The sequence below is a fragment of the Crocodylus porosus genome, unplaced genomic scaffold (genome assembly GCF_001723895.1).
Source record: "Crocodylus porosus isolate Cpor-Errol unplaced genomic scaffold, CroPor_comp1, whole genome shotgun sequence".
Classification (NCBI taxonomy): domain Eukaryota; kingdom Metazoa; phylum Chordata; order Crocodylia; family Crocodylidae; genus Crocodylus; species Crocodylus porosus.
The window spans coordinates 148,866,447-148,886,114 of NW_017728886.1; the positions used below are offsets into that span (position 1 = coordinate 148,866,447).

At 41.7% G+C, this 19,668-nt stretch overlaps 1 protein-coding gene across 3 annotated transcripts in view; it reads right to left on the reverse strand.

Annotated features, from left to right (window-relative positions):
• The window catches only part of LYRM4 (LYR motif containing 4), a 123,973-nt gene that overhangs the window by 60,574 nt on the left and 43,731 nt on the right, over window positions 1–19,668 (reverse strand). The window contains exon 3 of one of the 3 annotated variants that reach the window (XM_019542874.1): window positions 14,515–14,581. The exons of the other annotated variants lie outside the window; for them this stretch is intronic. Coding sequence (XP_019398419.1) covers window positions 14,561–14,581 — 21 coding nt within the window. The 3' untranslated portion in view covers window positions 14,515–14,560. The remainder of the gene's footprint in view (window positions 1–14,514; window positions 14,582–19,668) is intronic. 3 annotated transcript variants of the gene reach the window in all.

Below are 19,668 nucleotides of genomic sequence, written 5' to 3' on the forward strand. Positions count from 1 at the left end.
GTGGCCATTATTCCTTGTTATGCCAGGGGGCGCTAGGGGAAACAAGGTCTCTCCCAAACCCTTCTGGTCCCCCCTAGTGAGTTTACAGATGGTCACCAGGTCCCCCCTCAGCCTTGTGAAGGCTGAACAGGTTCAGGTCCCACAGTCTCTTATTGTAGGGTCTGCCCTGTTGTCTCTGGATCACGTGGGTGGCCCTTCTCTGGACCCTCTCCATGTTGTCCACATCCCTCCTGAAGTGGGGTGCACAGAACTGGACAGTACTCCAGCTGTGGCCTGAGCAGTGTCATGCAGAGGGGGAGGATCACCTCCTGTCTGCTTCCGTGCTCTCAAGAAGGGAGTTTCCCATCTTGTAATTGTGCTGCTGGTTACTACTGCCCAAGTGCAGCACCCTGCACTTGTCAGTATTGAAACGCATCCTGTTTTTGTTAGACCACCCCTGCAAACTACCCAGGTCTTGCTGCAGTCTTTCCCTCCCTACTAGCATGCTCACTTCACCCCAAATTTTGGTATCATCAGCAAATTTAAACAGGTTGCTTTTCACCCCGTATTCCAAATCGCTGATGACGTAACATGCTATTAGAAGGTGGTATACTTATTTAATTTTCTTGAACATTTTTAAATTTATATATGAATTTCATTACTAATGAATCTACTGATTTATTCCCAAATGTATGCAGTCACTATTCAAATAAACCTCTTAAAATAATTTCTCTCCCTACGTACTCTCCAGAGGGTCTTCATACCACCTCAAGTAATCAGTGATAATGAGAAGTAAAAAAGAAGGAATAACTCTATAAAACCCAACTCAAAAAACAAGTGTGGCAAACGTGTTTTTGCAAGATGTGCTGTTCTGAAGATGTTCACAAACTTCAGTGTATATTCATATCCAATAGTTAGCTTATTTATTTACTTATTTTTATTAAGAGTACTTTTTTTTTTGAACTGGGATCTGGGAAAACAGCCCCTCGGCATGATTTAATCACACGCTCCTGAAAGTGATAAATACAAGACTGGCATATTAATACAAATTGTGTCAACAAACCCATCTCCTCCGAAGGCTTTGAATCTCCCCCTACTCCATTGCTACCTTGCTAGTCATAAACAATATAAATATGACTTGGAAACATCAATCCGGAAAGCTGCCAACTAAACCAAACCACTTTCCACTTCTACATATCATCTTTCCACTGGAGGTGTGTAGACTGCAGAGGATTAAAAAATTTAGATAGCTCAAGGAGAAAACTTATTATTTTCCCAGATGGATGGTGAGTAAATGCAGAATAAGCAATGATGAAAACAATAGGTGCTTAAATCAAGGAAAATATCTAGAATGGTCTAGTGGCAAGAATGTGGCAGGAAAAAACCCAAGTATACTAAGTATGCAACACTTGCGTAATCAATTCTTTTCCACTCAGAGAGATGCATTAAGGCAGATAGCATTTTCACAGTTTTGTTTGCAGTTCAACTTCAAAATCAATCCCAGGATTAATAATCATCCCATTAAAGTCAAAGCCAAAAATTCAATGGACTTCTGTGAAACAAGGGATTGGCTCTCTGTTCTTACCAATGCATCATACTAGTGCTCTTTTACCAATATAAACTACCAAATTTGATTCTTTTAACAACAGAATTAGACCCATTGCCGAGATTGCTTAAAATGGGCTCCAATTACATAGAATGCAGAGGATTAGAAATTCTGGATAACTCAAAGGGAAATCTGACTATTTGTACAGGATGGACAGTGAACTCATGATTGAACATTCCCAAAATATTTGCCATGTGTTTTGTTTTTCTGTAATATCTTTGCCAATTGTCAAAACCAGATATGAGATAGACTCCTGTTGGACAGTGACTGCTCATTAGCAAAATTTAATCGGCTAACTCATCTTTGGTTAAAAACATTTATAAAATATGTCCTACTGTAGCTGGTAGCACTTACTATTCAACTGATAACAGGAAAAAAAAAGAAGTTTCCCAGCCATATAAGCCCAGGGCCTGAGTAGGTCAGGCAGTCCAGCCCTGAGAGCCATGGAGAAAAGAGCTCCTGGCTGCAGGCTTGCAGCAGGGCTCCTGCCTGAACATCTAAGCTGAGGATGTTTGGGAAAGGTCTAAGGGGCAGAGGAGGTCCCCAGAGCCCAGTAAGGTTTCCAGAGCCCAGACAGGCTCAGAGAGGGGGACCTGAGGGTCCATGAGCCCAGAGAGAGGGGCTGAGAAGGGCCCATGAGCTCAGAGAGAGGCTGTGTGTGTGACTAGAGGGTCCACAAGCCCAGAGAGAGGATCTAAGTGTGGGGCCTGGAAGTCCAAAAGCCTGGAGAGGGGCTGAGTATGTGGAGTGAGGAATGAACATCAAGTGGCAACACCTGGGGCATGGTGTAGGGATGGAGAGAGCCAAGTAATTGGCCTTAAGGCTACAGTTCCCCTAGAGGGGCACAGACAGGCCAAGAGGACAAATTTAGCTGAGGTGAAACTAGCGGGGCCCACAAAGGACCAGCTGGAGATTTGCACAAACAAAGTTTGCTCTTAGGCCTGTGGCCAGCCTCTCATCCCTAATCTTTATTAAGAACAAGGCATGGCAGGAAAGTAATTAAGGAAGGGCTAATCTTAATGCTTGAGCCAAGCAGGAGCCATGCAGCCACCAGGGGGGCTTCATGGCTGCCCCTGGGGCCCCATGTACAATTGCACTATGCCTGTAAAGACGCTCTCTCACTACAGTGGTCTAAACCTCAAGAAAAGTGCGACTGGTAGGATTCACAAAAATCAAACCTAAAGTTGTGTTCCATACCTGATCAATGATGTGTTCCTAGAAATGAGGTTGTAAATGAACTGTTGGCAATAACTGGCACTCTACTCTTCTAAGTCATGTCTCAATACACTTGAGCATGTTTGTAGGCCATCATTTTCAGAGTTCCATGACTCTTCCTACACACTTAAAGAAACTCTTGAAGTTTTTGTCAGTTTGGAATCCTAGGAATGTTAAATCAACTTAAGTGAAACCAAACCTCTTATGTTTATAAATATCCTCAAGAACTTAAAGGGCTAGATAAAGGCTCAAAAGGTTTGACTACAGTTGAAGAAAGGAAATACAAGCCTCCAAGTACTTCCCAATAAACTTACCATGCTTTTATTCCCTTTGCTGAAAGCATTCAGGAAAGCATTATTGTAAAAGTATTTTTAAAAGAGAGGCAAAAGACATTTAAAACAGCTTCATTTCCTATTTAGTGTGGATTTGAGAGGCGAGGGGAAGGAAGGTATATAGGAAGGAGCGCGGCTGAAGAGAGAAATAAAAGCACAGTAGCAGGCACTTCTGTGCAATAATATTACCAGCCTGCTGAGAGCAATTACAATAGCACAGCTTTATTGTGACCTTATTGAATTAACTTTGAGGGGAAAAAACCATGAGATTCAGCAGGGAATTTATTAGAAAATTTTAATGCCAACTTAAATGTGATCCAAAGGCCTCAATATTAAAGGTCATATCCATTACTATACTGTGGGAAACCTTGGATCTCTCTGCTCCTATGGTCCATCCACCCTTCCCTAGCTTTGTTTTCTTTTATAAAAAAAAAAAAAAAAAAGGTTAGAACTCTCCTCTCTCCCTAAGCTTCACAGCACTTTGATACAAGAGGCAACAAAGTTTTAAGGTATAAGCCAGGAAGTAAAATAAAGAATCCCTTTACTTTAAATCTTAAGAAATAAAGCAATGTGAAAATGCTGTAAAATTAAGAAATTTAAACATGAAGGTGGCTGAATTCACCACTGCTATTTAGCCAAAGTTATGACAAAAAGATCAGCTGGCTATAAATGAACTATCTATTACACATATTCACAGCTTAATCATCCAGGACACTTGTGTCAGACCTAAATTGACTTCAATAAATACAGCCAAATGCTTGGCAAAGACTTAGTCAGATCAAACCCTCAGTTGTGTAAACCAGCATAATAATCAGTATAACTATTCCCAATTTTTGAGGAAGTCTGAGGGTTTGAGTTTCCAGAGGTGCCTAAAAGCAAAGACTTGTTTCTGTCCTTTATATCCACATCACATCATTACAAAGGCCTGACCCATAGCCAGGATTGCATTTCAAATAAATAATAATGCCCATTGCTGCCAGCTGCATGATGGGAGCATGGCTATTAACTGCATTGGATAGCTCACATATTATTCTTTAGAGAAACTATCCCCAGCCCTGGAGGTATACTGGAAAACAAACTACTTGCTCAAGATTAAAACAGCACTAGTAAGATGAACCATGCTTTTATTAATGGGCCTCAAATGGTGGCTGGAAGCAAGAATTTGATTTTTACATTGTGCTGTACCACTTCAGATATGTATGCATGACTGATGTGAAAAATGGTAGTGCAATGAAACAAGCGTAAGGGGAGCCTTGTGTTACAGTGAGGAAGGGCAACATTTTCAAGACTGCATAAGCGATGTAGGCACTTAAGTCCCATTAACTTTCAGTGTATCTTTGGCTAAGAGCCCAAGCGGCTTAGGTCTTTCTGCAAAATTTGCCTAGTCCACCACTACTGCATACTGAAGAATTGTACGCTGTAGAAAGAGAAACCAAGGCCCATGTCTTGGCTTGTGAAGATATATGCAGAAATTTTAGGGTGCCTATACACAACTGCTGAGGCTGCTCCAAGTACAGCACATGGGGGCAGACTGGATTAACTGAGTCTGCTGGAGTGTGGTAATTACTGCACTCCAGCTGCCTCCCACATCTTGTGTATCAATATCCCCAGTGCTTCAAAATGGTGGCAGGGCGCTTACACTAAAGCTTGTCAAATGAATTTTAGTTCAAGTGCCCCTGCTCCCATTTTGAAGCACAGGGACACTGATACATGAGATGCTGGAGTGCCTTGATTAGAATGGCTCTTCAAGCCACTCTAATTAAAGCGCCACCCCCTACCCATGGAGCTCATGTAAAAGTGCCCTTAGTTTTAGATCCCTATTTCTCAGTAGCCTCTTAGCCTAGGATTATTTGGGAGAAATAAAGATGAGAACATAGGATTTCTTTACCTGACTCATGCATGACACATGAAGAACAAACAACATTGCTAGTATTTAGGCCTTTCCAAAAATGTACTGAGATGCAGGTGTGCTGAATTGGTTTAACACACAAGTTCAGAGTAACTTAAATTTCAAACCCGACTTTTGATGGCCAGAACATGAAATACTGGCTCCAAAACGCAATTTAAACAAGAGTTTGTCTTTGTCATGGCAGCCAAACTTATCATAACCCAAGTCAGTGTCAAATGATTTAACAGGTTTTAAGGCAAGCTGACAAAATTTCAGCACTGCAGTGGATGTGGAGTCCATACATTCTAACTAAGTAGTCTGCCTGTGAATCTAGAACTTACATGTCCAAACAAATGTACCTTAATCTACTCCTGTGCATACACTGTATCTATATAAATCTGCCTTGATATAGTAAATCAATGATTCTCAGCCCAGGTGCCATGGTACCCTGGGGAGACTTGAGATCTTTTTAAGAGTGCTCCGGGATGCCATTCAATATTAGCATGGTTAGGTATGAAGCATATGCACATGATTTACAAGACAAATCCAGATATTTCAAATAGAAATCTATAGTGTGGTCCTTCTGAACTTTTTGCAACAAAAGTACTGCTCTATTATTTTCCCCCCCAAGTAAAAGAGCAAGAGCTAAGAGCTGACATTTTCTGAGGACTGACTTTATGTCTTAACAAGAAGCGCCTTGAGTGTAACCCCCAAGGTTGAGAATCACTGCAGTAAGTGTTAGATGTTTTGCTTTCAGAATCACTTCATACTCACTAAAGACTGATAAAACATTCAGATTTTAATGAGGTTTGACTCTAATGATTGTAATTTACTTCCTAAGAGGGCTGCATCTGACCAATGCCCTCTCTTTTGAAAAACCCTCAGGTTTTTTTTATTCACTGCTTTGAACATTCATGTAAAAAGCAGAGCCAGAAAAAGGGCTGCCCAAATAGTTGACTGAATATCAAAAGATTTTTTTAAAAATGTTTTAGTCGTATATCCTTTAATCTAGCTAACAACCTAGCAAAGTTTGGATGACATGATTTTTAATCTTGTCAGATATTAACAGAAACCTTTGTTGCTCTACCTTTAGGAAGGTTTCAATGGTCATGTATACATTCTGTAGAGCGGTAGAAAGGACACAGCATGCAGAAACTGGATGCCCACGTTTGATGCTGGATCAACCACAATGGATGGAGTGTCAGTTCTACACAATAATATGCAGCTCACCATTCTGGCAGCCACTTTTTTGTTCAATTTCCTCAATCTACATCCATTTTTTTTCAAGTCCGAGAACCGTGGCAAAACACATGAGGTTTTTAAGGAATTAATGTTGCAGTAGTTACTGAGTCAAAGACCCTTAAAGTCTGGAGGGCATGACCCTGTGTCACTGAAGTCAAGGTGAGCTTTGCCATTGACTTCCAAGGCATGATCTTATTGTTTTATTAATCCTTCTCTTTCCTAAGACTGAGACCTTTGACTCTTTTCTCTCCTATTTGCCACTCTACTCCACTTTCCCACAGTTAAAGGAGAGTCTTTTACTATGTCTAGCTGCTTCTGTTCCTTTAAATTGGCACCATTTGCAAAGTGGTAGTCTGGCATAAATGTCCAGATAAAGCTATCTGCTCCAGAAACTGTTATATATTTCTTCCTCTACTCCTCTCTTCATAAACTTTTCCTGTTCACTTTTGCACTGATGTTTACGATCCCTAAACTTAGAACAATCTGTCCTCATCTACTCTGTACCCAATTTCTCTCCTCCTTCAAATAATACATCTTTATACAAAGGCGCATCATCTTTTGTCTCATGACTATTGCTCTCCTACTCCTGAGCCCCTGTCCAGGAAATAAAGAACTGAGGTGAAAACACAGACTGATGGAGCTAGCAATATCCCAAACCTACTACAGCTGGTGGAGAAAGTGGGCAATTAAAGGGCCCTGAGCAGCTGAAAGACTCAGCAGGCAATAACACGGACCTTGTATCATTCAAGTGGACTGTAGTAGTAAAAAGTGCAGTTAAAGTGAACACTGCGATTGTGGGAATGGGGTATGATAACTGGAAAATGAAATGGATTGTAATCACTTAACAGGCCTGCGGGCAATCAGACAGGCCCTGCAGGAGTGGGAAGAACCTGGCAGCCTGTGCTGGTTAAGAGTGACTCCAGTATGGAAGCACCACCTCTGTTAAAGGGACAGGAGATTCTCTCTGCCCTACGTTGGGAGGTGTAGGGTATGAAGGGGGCAGCAGCGAGTTGTGTAGATCCCAAGGTCCTCTGTTGTCTTTCAATGAGGTAGCAGAAGAGGCAGTGTGCTTATAGTGGGAGCTGAAAGTGGAGTACTGTTGCTGCAAGCTAGCTGAGGGCAAAGTAGCTGCCCTGAGGTGACAGTCAATAGTAGGGAGCAAAGAAAGTAGGAGCAAAAAGTTAAGATGGTTATTGGCTGTTGGAAATAAAGGAGATCTAATGGATACTCACTTACCTCCCAAAAGGGGTGCGAGTGGGAAGAAAGACTTTGGGCACACTGGGAGGAAGTGACCATGACTGCCTCTCAAACAGTGGAGAAGCCCTAGGGAGACAGCTGGCCACCCTGAGTGAAGAACAAAGAACACCTCGGGGCTCTGCAAGAGAGGGATGAGACTATGCAAATGCTGTAAGAATGCCAGCAGAAGAAAGTTAGAGCTGACAGCCCTGATTTCCCAGCTGCAGCTTGCGGTGAAAGCTAGACACCAGTCAAACCTCAGCTTTCTCTCTCTGCATCCAAGACAGAGGATTCAAGACCTGAAGGCCAGAAATCAGGAGCTCACTGAGATGTGCTAACAGAATGAGGTTCAAGTTAGGTCACACCAGGTCAGCCAAGTTCCTGAAGGCCCAGCTCCGAGAAATAGTGAACCAGCTGTAAAAAGTCAGCAGAAGCTCTCAGAGAACAGGCGGCAGAGGAAAACACCTGGCTGCAGGAGCATCGTCTGGATCTGGAAGAAACCATTTGGAACCCCAAAGTCTGCAAAGGGAACTGAATAGGAATAACTGAGCAGGAAACCAAGATCCAGCTCTCCAAAGCTAGTAAGGAGAACATGCATCTCTCAAAGAAAGTGTTGATGGAAAAATCAGAGTAGAGCTGAGAGAGCAAAAACATACTGAAACCATTTTTATTAGAATACCTAGACCTCAAGCTGGGGGAACTGGAGGCAAGCACATGCAGGAGCTTGAGAAGCTGAGACAGGAGCAGGTCAGTATGAGGGCCCTCAGGAGGAGAGGCAGAAGCTGGTACAGTGAGTAGAGAGCCACAATCTGGGAGAGAATCTGGAGACAGGAAGTCCAAAGAAAAAACGCACCGAAGGTGGGAGGCTGCGGAGATCCTAGAAGGGAGGTGTGAAGTATGGACATGGGGAAGAGATCCTGGGGAAGAGAGGAAGAGTCCCAGAGATGGGGAAGCCAAGGAGCAAAGATGAAGGCCTGAGAGTTGCTGTGGGAGCTGGTAGATCTGAGCAGGAGCTAGTATCGGAGAAAGTGGATGACAGTCTCTCCAGCAACCATGAATCAGTGAAGAAGATGGCGGAAATACCTGTAGCAGCTGTGAGAAAAGGTCTGGGTGTCCAGCCCAAGAGGAAACCAGGCTGGAAGGCAGGCAACTGGGGAGACACCATATTTATAAGGAGCCTAAACTTCAAAGTCAGCTGGAGGAAGCTCCAATAAGTATTCCAGATGACAGGAGTGGTGACATTCACAGCTGTCTGGCAAAATGGGGCCAGGAGAAGCCGTGGTATGGGAACATTTGTTCCCCCAGAGAATGTCACACTTGCAGTGGCAATGTTGATGGAGATATAGGATGTGGCAGACCTTCACAGGTCAAATTAGACCAAGGGGCTACTCAGTACAGAACGTATCAGGCAATAACACATAGGGATAGCAGTAGCCAAGCAGCAGCTGTAACTTGGGCTGAAGCCAAATAGGACAAAACCAGCCATGGGGCCCAGAGTCAGATTCAGGTTGAGTGCAGCTTTGCCCTCAGCTAAGAGAAGCATAGGGACAGCTATACCTCAGCAGCTGTCAAAGCTCAGGTTGATGCCAAAGGAAGCAACACCAGGGCCCAGGAGCCCAGAATTAGAAAGACTAGTGAAAGCATGAAGGGTAAACATCCACAAGGCATATTAATTCCTTAAGATGACTAGGGTATGGTTGGAACAGAAAGGTCCTATGTAGTGACTGAAAGAAAGATAAGATGAGGCCTATCCAGAGACATGGGAAGGATACAGAATTAGAGGATTCCCCCCTCTTGGGGAGGGGAGGAGGAGAATATATAGTAGTTTGGCTGGCAGAGGATTGCAGCAGACTGTACACCTCAGGCTGTAACACTCTGCAGGCTGGCAAATTCCTGCAGGTAGGCACTGACTGCAGGCTGCCAAGGAGGTCTGGGCCACCTGCAGAGGATAATTAGCTGGCCCACAGGAAGCCAAAAGGCTTCTAGAGAGGAAGCTAGGACAGACTCCCAGGGACAGACAGGAAGGAGACAGAAGTCAAGCTGGCTGTGGCAGAACCAAGCCAGGCTATTTCTTGGGGTTTGGGAAGAGACCCAAAGCTGGGAGGTTGAAGGCAGCTGCACCACAACAGAACTGAAGTCAGAGCCAGGTAGAAAAGGAAGACTGCACTGCAGAGGAACAGCAGTGAGCTGGAGGCACCTTCTCAGGGCTAGAGGAGACTCAGGACTGTAAGTGTACCTTGTATGGATTATGTTGAGTGGTGTGACTGAGGATTGATTTAGGTTCTGGTGTTCCTGAGAGGCAAGTGTGCCCAGGAAATAAAAGAATTGAGTGAAGGCAAAAAGACTGATGGAGCTAGCAATACCTCAAACCTGCTACACATAAGCATGTGTCTTTCCCAGTCTTTAGTCTGTCTGATCTTTAAGAAATGTTTTACTTCCATTTCAAGTATAACAACATTTAATTATACAGTGCTATGTAAATAATTAATAAAAGACAAACTAGAAGATATTTCCTTCTGAGACACGGTGAACTCAGGACACAGTTGGTATGCTATAAAATAATTATTCTTCAAAAGTTTGTAGTCTTAAATCTAATACTAACATACAATTGATCTTGGATCTCAAATACTTTTGGTATGTTTACATTAAAAGTTCTGCAGTTCAAAACTGTGAGATCTAAATAAATAAATTAAACACTGAATTGAAAATAAACAGCGACTTCACTAGTGCTTCTTTTCTCCCTTCACCACAGTACTGAGTTACACTAGCAACGCTTCACAAGATAATAGCTACACCCCCCTTCACCTCTTTTTTACTATTATAATTAGACAGGTTTGTAGTTCTCAAGTTGCCCTCAAAACAGTCCATAAAAACACACTAGGATTGAAGCAAACAGTTTCCTCAGCACTTTCTCATTTGCATGGGCCGATTTTCATGCTGTATCAAAATAGCTAGGATGCAGGAAAGGGAAAAGATGGAGGATAAATCTTAAACTTGACTGAATCAAGGTCTGAATCTTTCAGGGCCAAGTTCCTATTTAAAAATAAGAATACTACTACTACTGCCTTTCACCCAAACTTTGTCTTGTCTATTTAGTGTGTAAACTTTTCAAGGCAACAAGTGTCCCCAAATATGCATATATACAATATGTAATACAATACGGCAACGGTTCCCAAACTCTGACAGTTTGCGCACCACCAGTTTAAAACAATACAACCTGAAGGACCACCAGCAAATTTTTGGCATATAAAGTAATTATAATAAATCTGTTAACGTGTACCACTGACACGTTGTCTGCGTACCATTGGTGGTAACTGTATCACAGATTGGGAACCGCTGCAATAAGGCCTTTAAGTGCTATCATAATACACCTTTTATTAAGTAGTTATAGGTAGACCAATCCTAAAAAACCTAGCTTCCTTCTTCATAACAGTTTGATACTTATCTAGCAAAAACCATCACTGTCAATTCAGTGGATTGGTGCTTTAGTGTTATTCTACAGTCCATAACTTTACATTCCAATTTTTGTACCCCCCCGACCCCCAGCCCAACAAGCACCCATTCAAATCATTCAAAAGCAATCCACAGCATGTCAAATTGCATAAGGAGGCTCTTAAAATTCTAATGTCCAAAGTTAACTACTAGCATGATTTATTATTGAAGTTCCATGTTAGAAACTGACAATTAAGAAATACTGATAAATGTAAACACATTATTGGTGTCAATTAAAAAGCACAAGATTGATTAACCTCCCAGAGGTATACTGGCACAAGCAGTTAGAGAGTAATGACCATCAATAAGTATTCACTACTGACAAATACACCCTGAAATTAGACCGCTAGGACACAAAAGATACTTTCAATTAAAATTAAGATTGTTTAAATAGACAAGCTAAGCCCTAGGTCAACATTAAAGTAACACAAGTACAAACAAGGTCCTGTAGTATCAACATAAGAGGCTAACTGGTTAGGTCTCATGGTGTTCATTAAACCTGGCAAAACAGTTAAAATGGTCAGAACAAGCTGATCCAATCTGTGCTTTGAAAATACAAAGTGTGCATATTAAATTCATCTCGTTTTGCAGGATAGAATTTAGAAGCTCCTACTATGGATGTAGCATCTATTATAAGGATCATCCTAACACACAAAGAAGGGGCCTTGTTTCTACCAGCGTACACCTTTGACATGTGCTTGTACAAAGTCACATTTACTGTGAACAGATGTATACAGGTATGTACATAATATTAGTTGGCCAGGTCTAACTTTATCCCAACTACATAGCTGGTCTGATAAAAAAATGTCACTAAGAAATTCTTGCCTTTCGCATAATGATCATGTGTATTTCCCAAGTGAACTCGCCAAATAAATGATGTACATATACTGTGTACATCTAAATACATTTCTACTATACTGAAAGATAACTTGAAAAGGAGACAAGCAACACAGAATTTAAAACGTACCCAGATTAATTTGAACTTCTTTATTCTCAGGGTTTTTTACTTGCTTTTGAAAGAAAAGTACAGGCATAATGCCTGTCACCAAGATAAAGGGCACTGCAGCTATTGCTTTTAATGACCAAAGAAAGAGCATGCCCCTCCAAACGCAGAGCTGAAGACAGCAGCAATGCAGTAACACCAAGGAGACTGCGTAAGTACTAACTGAACATTTTCCTGTACTCTGCAACACAGAAAATAGTCTTTCTTTGTTAGTTTTTCAAATCAAACTTATACATACAGAAAACTGGTAACTTTCTTCCCCAAACTTCAGCTTTCATCACATTACAACAAATAAAACACAATCAATCTCCTTTCACTCCCCACCTCTTGAAATGGAGCATATATCTCATCCGTTTAAGCTTTAAGAACAATCACTCTTCTAATTAATGAGGATTTAAACGGCACTTGAATTACTATATAAAATATAATACTGCAACACAATAAGAATGATAATCAAGTTTGGATTGTCTCATAGATCTTTATAGGAAAACACTGCCAAAATAAAGCCCCATCAACCTAAGGCTAACTGACTGCACAGACTGGTCAACTTTGGTATTATTAAATACAAGTAACTACTAGCCCTTGTATTAAACTACAAAAGTAGTCAAAATCTCTGCCCTAGAGAGATTACATTAGAGGCAGAGGTGTCAAATTCCCCTCCTGCCATGAGCTATATCCAGACCACAGGGCTCCTTGCAGGCTAGGGCACACGGTGGTTCTAATAAAGGTGGTAACTTGAACTCTCACTACATGCTATATGCTCCATGCTACAGCTGAAGCTATTGTTGCTGACATGTGTTTTGTGCCTGCATGGCAACTTCAGCACAGAGCACACGGTGGCAATAGATCCAGGCCTGGCATGAGGCATGGGCCATGAGGAACATAATAGTGGTGGTGCTAACAGCAGCAGGACTGGCATCTCAGGAGCTGGGGCTGCCACTGTGGCAACAAACGAGTGACTGGAGAACAACTGGAGTTGTAACAGACCTTGCTCGCCCTCCTGCTGCTGATCATCATGCCTACCAGGGCCCCAAGGGCCTCGGTTTCTGCAGCAAGCAGCTGCCTCTCACCGTGTCTCCCCTCTCACTGTGGGGCAAGAGGTGGAGCTACCACACAAGATAAGTGGCATCATGGTGGAGCAGGCAGCATATACCAGGAGAGGCAAGTGGGGGTGGGGGAAGAAGAGAGAGGGAAGGGGAAATGAGCAGGGGTCTGGCTGGCTGCCTTCTTCCCCACCATTTGTCCCACTGCTGCTTCTGTTTTCTCCCAGGGGAAGGGCAGAGGATTTCAGGTAACCCTTTAAGAATCAGATTCTATATATGGAAAATTCTAACAAATGTATAGTTTTCTATGTATAGAATCTAATTTTTTTGGGGGGGGTTTCTTGGATTCAGGGAAATGCAATGTTGTGTAAGTACCTCTGGATATTAAAAATACAATTCTGAATATAAAAACACAAAGTACTGGAAGTTTGCTGTTAAAATCACAGGCCTCAGTTGATGCACTATTTGGGAAAGGAGAAAAAGATTCTAAATATCCCATGGTTCACTTTATCATAGAATCATAGAAGTAGGGTCGGAAGGGACCTTGTAGATGTTCAAGTCTGAGCACCTGCCTGGGCAGGAGAAAAAACTGGGCTCAAATGATCCCAGCTAGGTAGGCATCAAGCCTCCTCTTAAAGACCCCCAGGGTAGGAGCCAGCACCACTTCCCTTGGAAGTTGGTTCCAGATGCTAGCCGTCCTATCAGTGAAGCTGATAAAGAAATTGAGCAGCGCGGGCCCAAGGACCGAGCCCTGGGGGACTCCGCTGCCCACTTCTCCCCAGGTCAAATATGACCCGTCCACCACCACCCTCTGAGTATGACCCTTCAGCCAATCTGCAATCCATCTGACTGTGTAGGCATCAATGCCACAGTCGCCCAATTTTTTAATGAGGATGGGGTGGGAGACGGTGTCAAAGGCCTTGCTGAAGTACAACCCAATTTATAGGTTGGATATAAATTATAACTAGTTCCCAACAACAATAATGCAGGTCATCCTACATTCATAAGAACATAAGTGCCACATTAGGTCGGACGAATGGGCCATCTAACCCAGCATCCTGTCTCAAACAATGGCAGAAGTAGATGTTATACAGGGAGAGCATTGAACTGGATATTTCTGAAGTGATCTAATCCCTGTTTAATACCCTCTCTGGCGCGCACCACTTATTGAGTTAGAGATGTCAGAGAAAACATCTCCAACCATAGGTTTATCATCCATGAATTTATCCAGTCTCTTTTTGAATCTGGCCGTGCTACCTGCCTCTACCGCCTCCTGTGGCAATGAATTCCAGAAATTAAGTACACACCACATAAAAAAGTACTTCTAGTACCCTTCCTAGTTCCATCCAATTGTTGCTTGCATCTATAATTCTGTTAAGGTAACATACTGCTAATGAATTCATCAAGAAGGTACAATAATTTGGCTATGCCCCACTGATAAAACCTGACCTCAAAACCAGATTCTAAATTTTTCTTACCTCTATAGCATGTCCAGATACTATAGTATGAAATACTCTCATCAGCTCAGAACAATATAATGCAGTACTAAAAATAAGAGCGTAATAGTTACTGTACTTACTTAAATAGATGACCCTGATTATAAGATGACCACCCAGTAATTAGATTCTATATATAGAAAACTTATAAATGTTATAATTTTCCAGGTATAGAGTCTAATTATTGAAGGTTTGCCTTGAATTTGTCCCCACTCCCACTGCTACAGCAGAGAAAATAAATTTGAGGGGCCAGGTAGCCCTTTTCCTCTCTGCTTTGTCCCAACTTTTTCTCTAGCAGCCCCTTCTCTCTCGCCTTACTTTCAGACCCTGCGCGCCTTAAGGACATAGAAGTGAGAAGCAAATTTGAAAACAGTGACCTTGAAATTAAACGTGGCAGTAGGAATTTGCATAGTACCCATACATTTAAGTTCAGCCAGAATTGATGTGACTTACCTTTTCTTTTTTAAGCCACCTCATGTTTTAGCATAGGTACTCCCTAAACACACTTTTAAGCAGCATGTTTGTACCTACTTATATATGGTACAAACTATGTACATTATTAGTCCAAAGCCAAAGGCTTGTGATTTACCATACAGTTCACTGGGCTGGCCTCAGAAGAGTGAACGTTTCAAGCCATGGTGACCCCAGAGCTCAGCACTGCTCAATAAGTATATGTATACTCGAGATACTCCCCGGAAGGGGTCCATGTGCTAATTAGCCTCCACTCGTGACTGGAACTGGCTGTTCTTGTCATAAGTCCTGGGATACTCCCAAAATTTATGTGCAGATGAGGCACAGGGGATCATGGTCTGGCTTTACCTCATGGACGCAGGGCCACACTAATCATATGCACCAGGCTGAGAGCAGGGGCAATAGAGGGATTCTGAGTGAACTGTTTGGGGCCTTATTTGGTGATGCTTGCCAGACATTCAAGGCAGGGGAAGAAACAGGAATTACTGGAAATGGGAAAGAAAGGCATAGCTCAGCTGTGGGAATAAACAGGAAGTAAAAGTGCATGCAATGCAGTGGCTCACCGTGACTTGAAAAAGAGTTGACAGTGAACACATTTAATGGACACCACCTTGTGGTCTTATTCAGACAGGTTGCACTAACCTATCCTTGCGGTAGGTTCCCACCAGCATGTTTGCCCAGTGTGGGCCATGTATTTTATATTTATGCTCATCATTGGTTGGGTTTAATCAACTTTACAGATAGTTTCCATTGCTCAGCAAAAACTTTTGATAGTAGTTTAAAGATAAGACAATGTATTTAGTGACGTTTCCTTGTACATGATGAGGGGCTTTTTCCCCCATGCCAATTGGAGTAGGAAACTCTGTCTTGTATTCAGGTAAATACAGTGTATTTTGCAGTTAAGGTAAGTGTGGGTCAGACACAGGACCATGAGATAGGAACTCCCGAGTTCTAATACTGTGCCTGACACTAACTTTGGCCATTCCTATATCAGTATACTTTATAGTTTTTGTCTCAACAACATAAGACTGCCCAAGTATTACAAGGATTATACAGTAAATATGAAAAATGTTAGAAGTAGTCTATATTTAGTATTATAAAATTTAGTCCATTAAATGCAGTTGTCTCATTTTACAAACCTATTCTTCTTAAAGTCCCTTTATACACATGTAAGAAAGGAACGTCAAGACTGAGTTTGATCAATTTATATTCTATTAAAGGGGAAGGCATTTGTAACTGGAACACAAATTAACACTAAGCAGGGAAACCCTCATATCCTCACTGTCAAAAAATCTCCATGTCTTCTGTCATCCTGCAGCAGATCTGCATAAACTAGGACTCTTATCAGTTTGGATTACTTAAAAGGACAAACAAAAGCCATGAAGCATCAAAACTTTTTTTCCCCTGAAGACTGCTTCAGTGATAATAACAGCAGTTTAACTGACACAGGAGCCTCCTGTTCTGCTGGGAAATCCAGAGCAATTCCTTCTTAAATAGACAGCTAGAAGACTAATGCTTTCCAGTTTCCGTCTTATGAAAAGACAAATAATAATAAATGGTCCTGCAGATTAAAACAGGCATATAGACAAAACATTCTTGATTGAATACAGCTTTTCTTGTTGGTACAGTGACATTCAAAGGCTCTGACGCTTCAAAAATATAGTGGTAGAACACCACAAAAGCAAATGAATTAGGACTTGAACACACATTCATTAGTAAGTCTTTGAAGTGGCTTCTAATAAACCCTAAAATCAGTGGTTCTCCACCTTTGTAGATTTAAGAAACACCATATGTCAGGCTGAAAAGCACCCCTCAGAAAATGCCAGCTCTTAATTTTCACTTGTTTTTTGACTACAGAAAAACATAGAGAAGTTATTTTATTGCAAAGAGTTCAGAAAGACCACAATAGGTCAGAATGTTTTTAACACTCTGGTTTCTTATTTGTAATCTCTTGGTTTTGTTTGAGAATCATGTTTGCACACCTAATAGTGCTAACATCACATGGCATGTCAGGGTGCTGACCAGCGATTCTCAGGCAGTGCTGTGGCACCCCGAATCACTACCTTAAATTTACGCAAAAGCAGTTGTTCTCCATGGCAGTCTTTCCAATCTCCCTCACATGCAAAGAGTAGCAACAGTTCCTCAGAAAAGTTATTTTAGCATTGACAAAAAACTAGTAAGGAAATGGCAGATACTAGATAACATTTGTAGTATCATTAGAATGGACAGTCTCAAATTCACATTGCATGATGGCTTCATCAAATACTACTTTTCACAATTTTTAATTAATATTTTATGACAACAGCACTTTGTTCACAGCATGTAATGCACTGTCCCATCAGTAAACAGATGGGATCACTCCTGCCGCTAGTACACCAAATAAGAGGAAAAGTTCTATGCATTGTGGAAAGAATCTCAAGTGTTCTCCTTCCTCAGCCATCCTATTTTCAAAGCAAAACCAATAACTAGGAAAGTGGAGGAGGACTGGGGTAGAGATTAATGTTCCTGCATGCTTTTTAGCTTTATAAAGCTACTTTTATAACATTCAGGCAAATCCTACTGTGACTGACATGAGCAAAATGACAGTAATCCGTCACTATTTCACATTTCCCACTAGGCTGATTCAAATAGTTATTTATGAACCTTATACTTCAATGGTCACTTTGATGACTAAACCATAAATTAGCATGTAAAGTGAATATAAATTTGATTTCACAGCAGCAACAAATTGCCAGCAAGGCTGGGTTATTATTTAATTCCTATCGACACACCGTGAAAAAGTCAGCAGTACAAGACGTGCTACATCATAATAAACCCAAAACTTCACAAAAAATGCACAACACATGTAATATTCACTTCACTGCTCTTCTGTTTAAAAATAAATGCTTTGTATAATGCACGTTTGAACGTTAGTTCTAAATAAACTTTTAATTTTATGCCAGTTGGCTTCATTATTTAAATTGTTCAATTAAGATGGCAAGACTGAGACTAAAGCAATCAAGATGCTACAGGAATATAAGTGTTGCACAAAAACTATCTTTTTGGGGGAACATGATTCTAAATGAGATTACAATATGACAGTATGAATATGAATTTAGACTGTAGGATCTCTTTTAAATTAGGATGAACGTACACATATATTTTAAGGAAAAAGATGCTAATAGTTTTTTTAATATTAAAGAAGTATAGACAGTATTGAAGAGCAACATCAGTTATACCAAGAAACCGATAATTATTTTGACCTTTTTAGGAACATGGTTTTCGTTTACTATTGGAAAATCTTTCAGCGAATAAAACTTCAGTTACTTACTAGCAGTCTTTGAAAATCCTGAAATACGCACACCACACTAAAATTCACTTACCAACCTGATTTTCTTCCGTTGAAACAAAACAAAACCACCCAAGAAACAAAAGAAAAATAACAAAAATTAATAACTCCCCCCAATCTCAAAAAACCACACGCTGCCAACTATCAGTGAGCCACCAAAACCTGCTTGCTAAAGTCTACAATACGACACCTAACGACCACCTATTGTAGCTCATCCGACATCTTTTGGAGAATAGATGTTTTTACATGGAACTGTGCAAGAAACCGAGCTGCTGGAGATGACAACAAGATGACCTACCACAAGGCAGAGTACCAGCACTGATCTTCCTTAACATATATACCAATGACCAACCCATACACAGCAATATGAGAAGCTTCATATATGCTGCTGATCTATGCATCACAACACAAGAGAAGCTTGCTACTGTCGAGAATGGACTGACGTGCACTGAGCAGCCTCTTAGATTATTACAATAAGAACCAACTTTGCAACAACCCAACCAAGGTGCAGGTTACAGCTTTTCACCTACTCCATAGAGAAGCCAAGCAGAAATTAAACATCACTCAGAATGCAATCCCACTGACTAATCAAGCTCTGTGTACTTGGGGATTACACTGGAATGAACACTTGCCTTCAAAGCACAAGTAGAGAAGACAAAAGGGAAAGTCAATGCTCACAACTTACTTTGGAAGCTGGTCACTTCAAAGTGGGCTACATTATGAACCACTGCTACTGCCTTGTGTTATTCCACTGCAGAGTATGCATGTCCAGTAAGGGAACAATCAGTTCATGTCATGAAACTAGACCCTGCTTTAAACAGCAGCTGCTGTGAAATAAAAGGATGTCTACAGCCAACACCAAATCTGTATTTACTGGCTGGCTGGCAACACATGACTGCGTGGTGAATGTCCAGGGCTATAGGCTGTACAGGAGGGACAGGATAGGAAGGAGAGGTGGGGGCGTGGCACTCTATATTAAGGAGGAATACACATCTTTGTCAATCAGCAGGAAGTCAGAGGAAGGGCACTCTGAAGTGCTTTGGGTTAGAGTACAAGGCAGTTGAGGGGAAAGAGACTTAACAGTGGGGGTCTACTACAGACCTCGCAACCAGGGGGAAGAGCATGACCAGAAATTCTTGGGTCAGCTCACAGAGGTAGTGAAGTCTAAGGATGTGGTAATCATGGGGGACCTGAGCTTCCCAGACATCTCCTGGGAAGAGCAGTCAGCCAGGTCTGACCGCTCACGTAGGTTCTTAGACAGAGTGCAGGACCTCCATCTAACCCAGGAGGTGCACAGCCCCACCAGGGGAGATGCCTTGTTGGACCTAGTGCTGGCC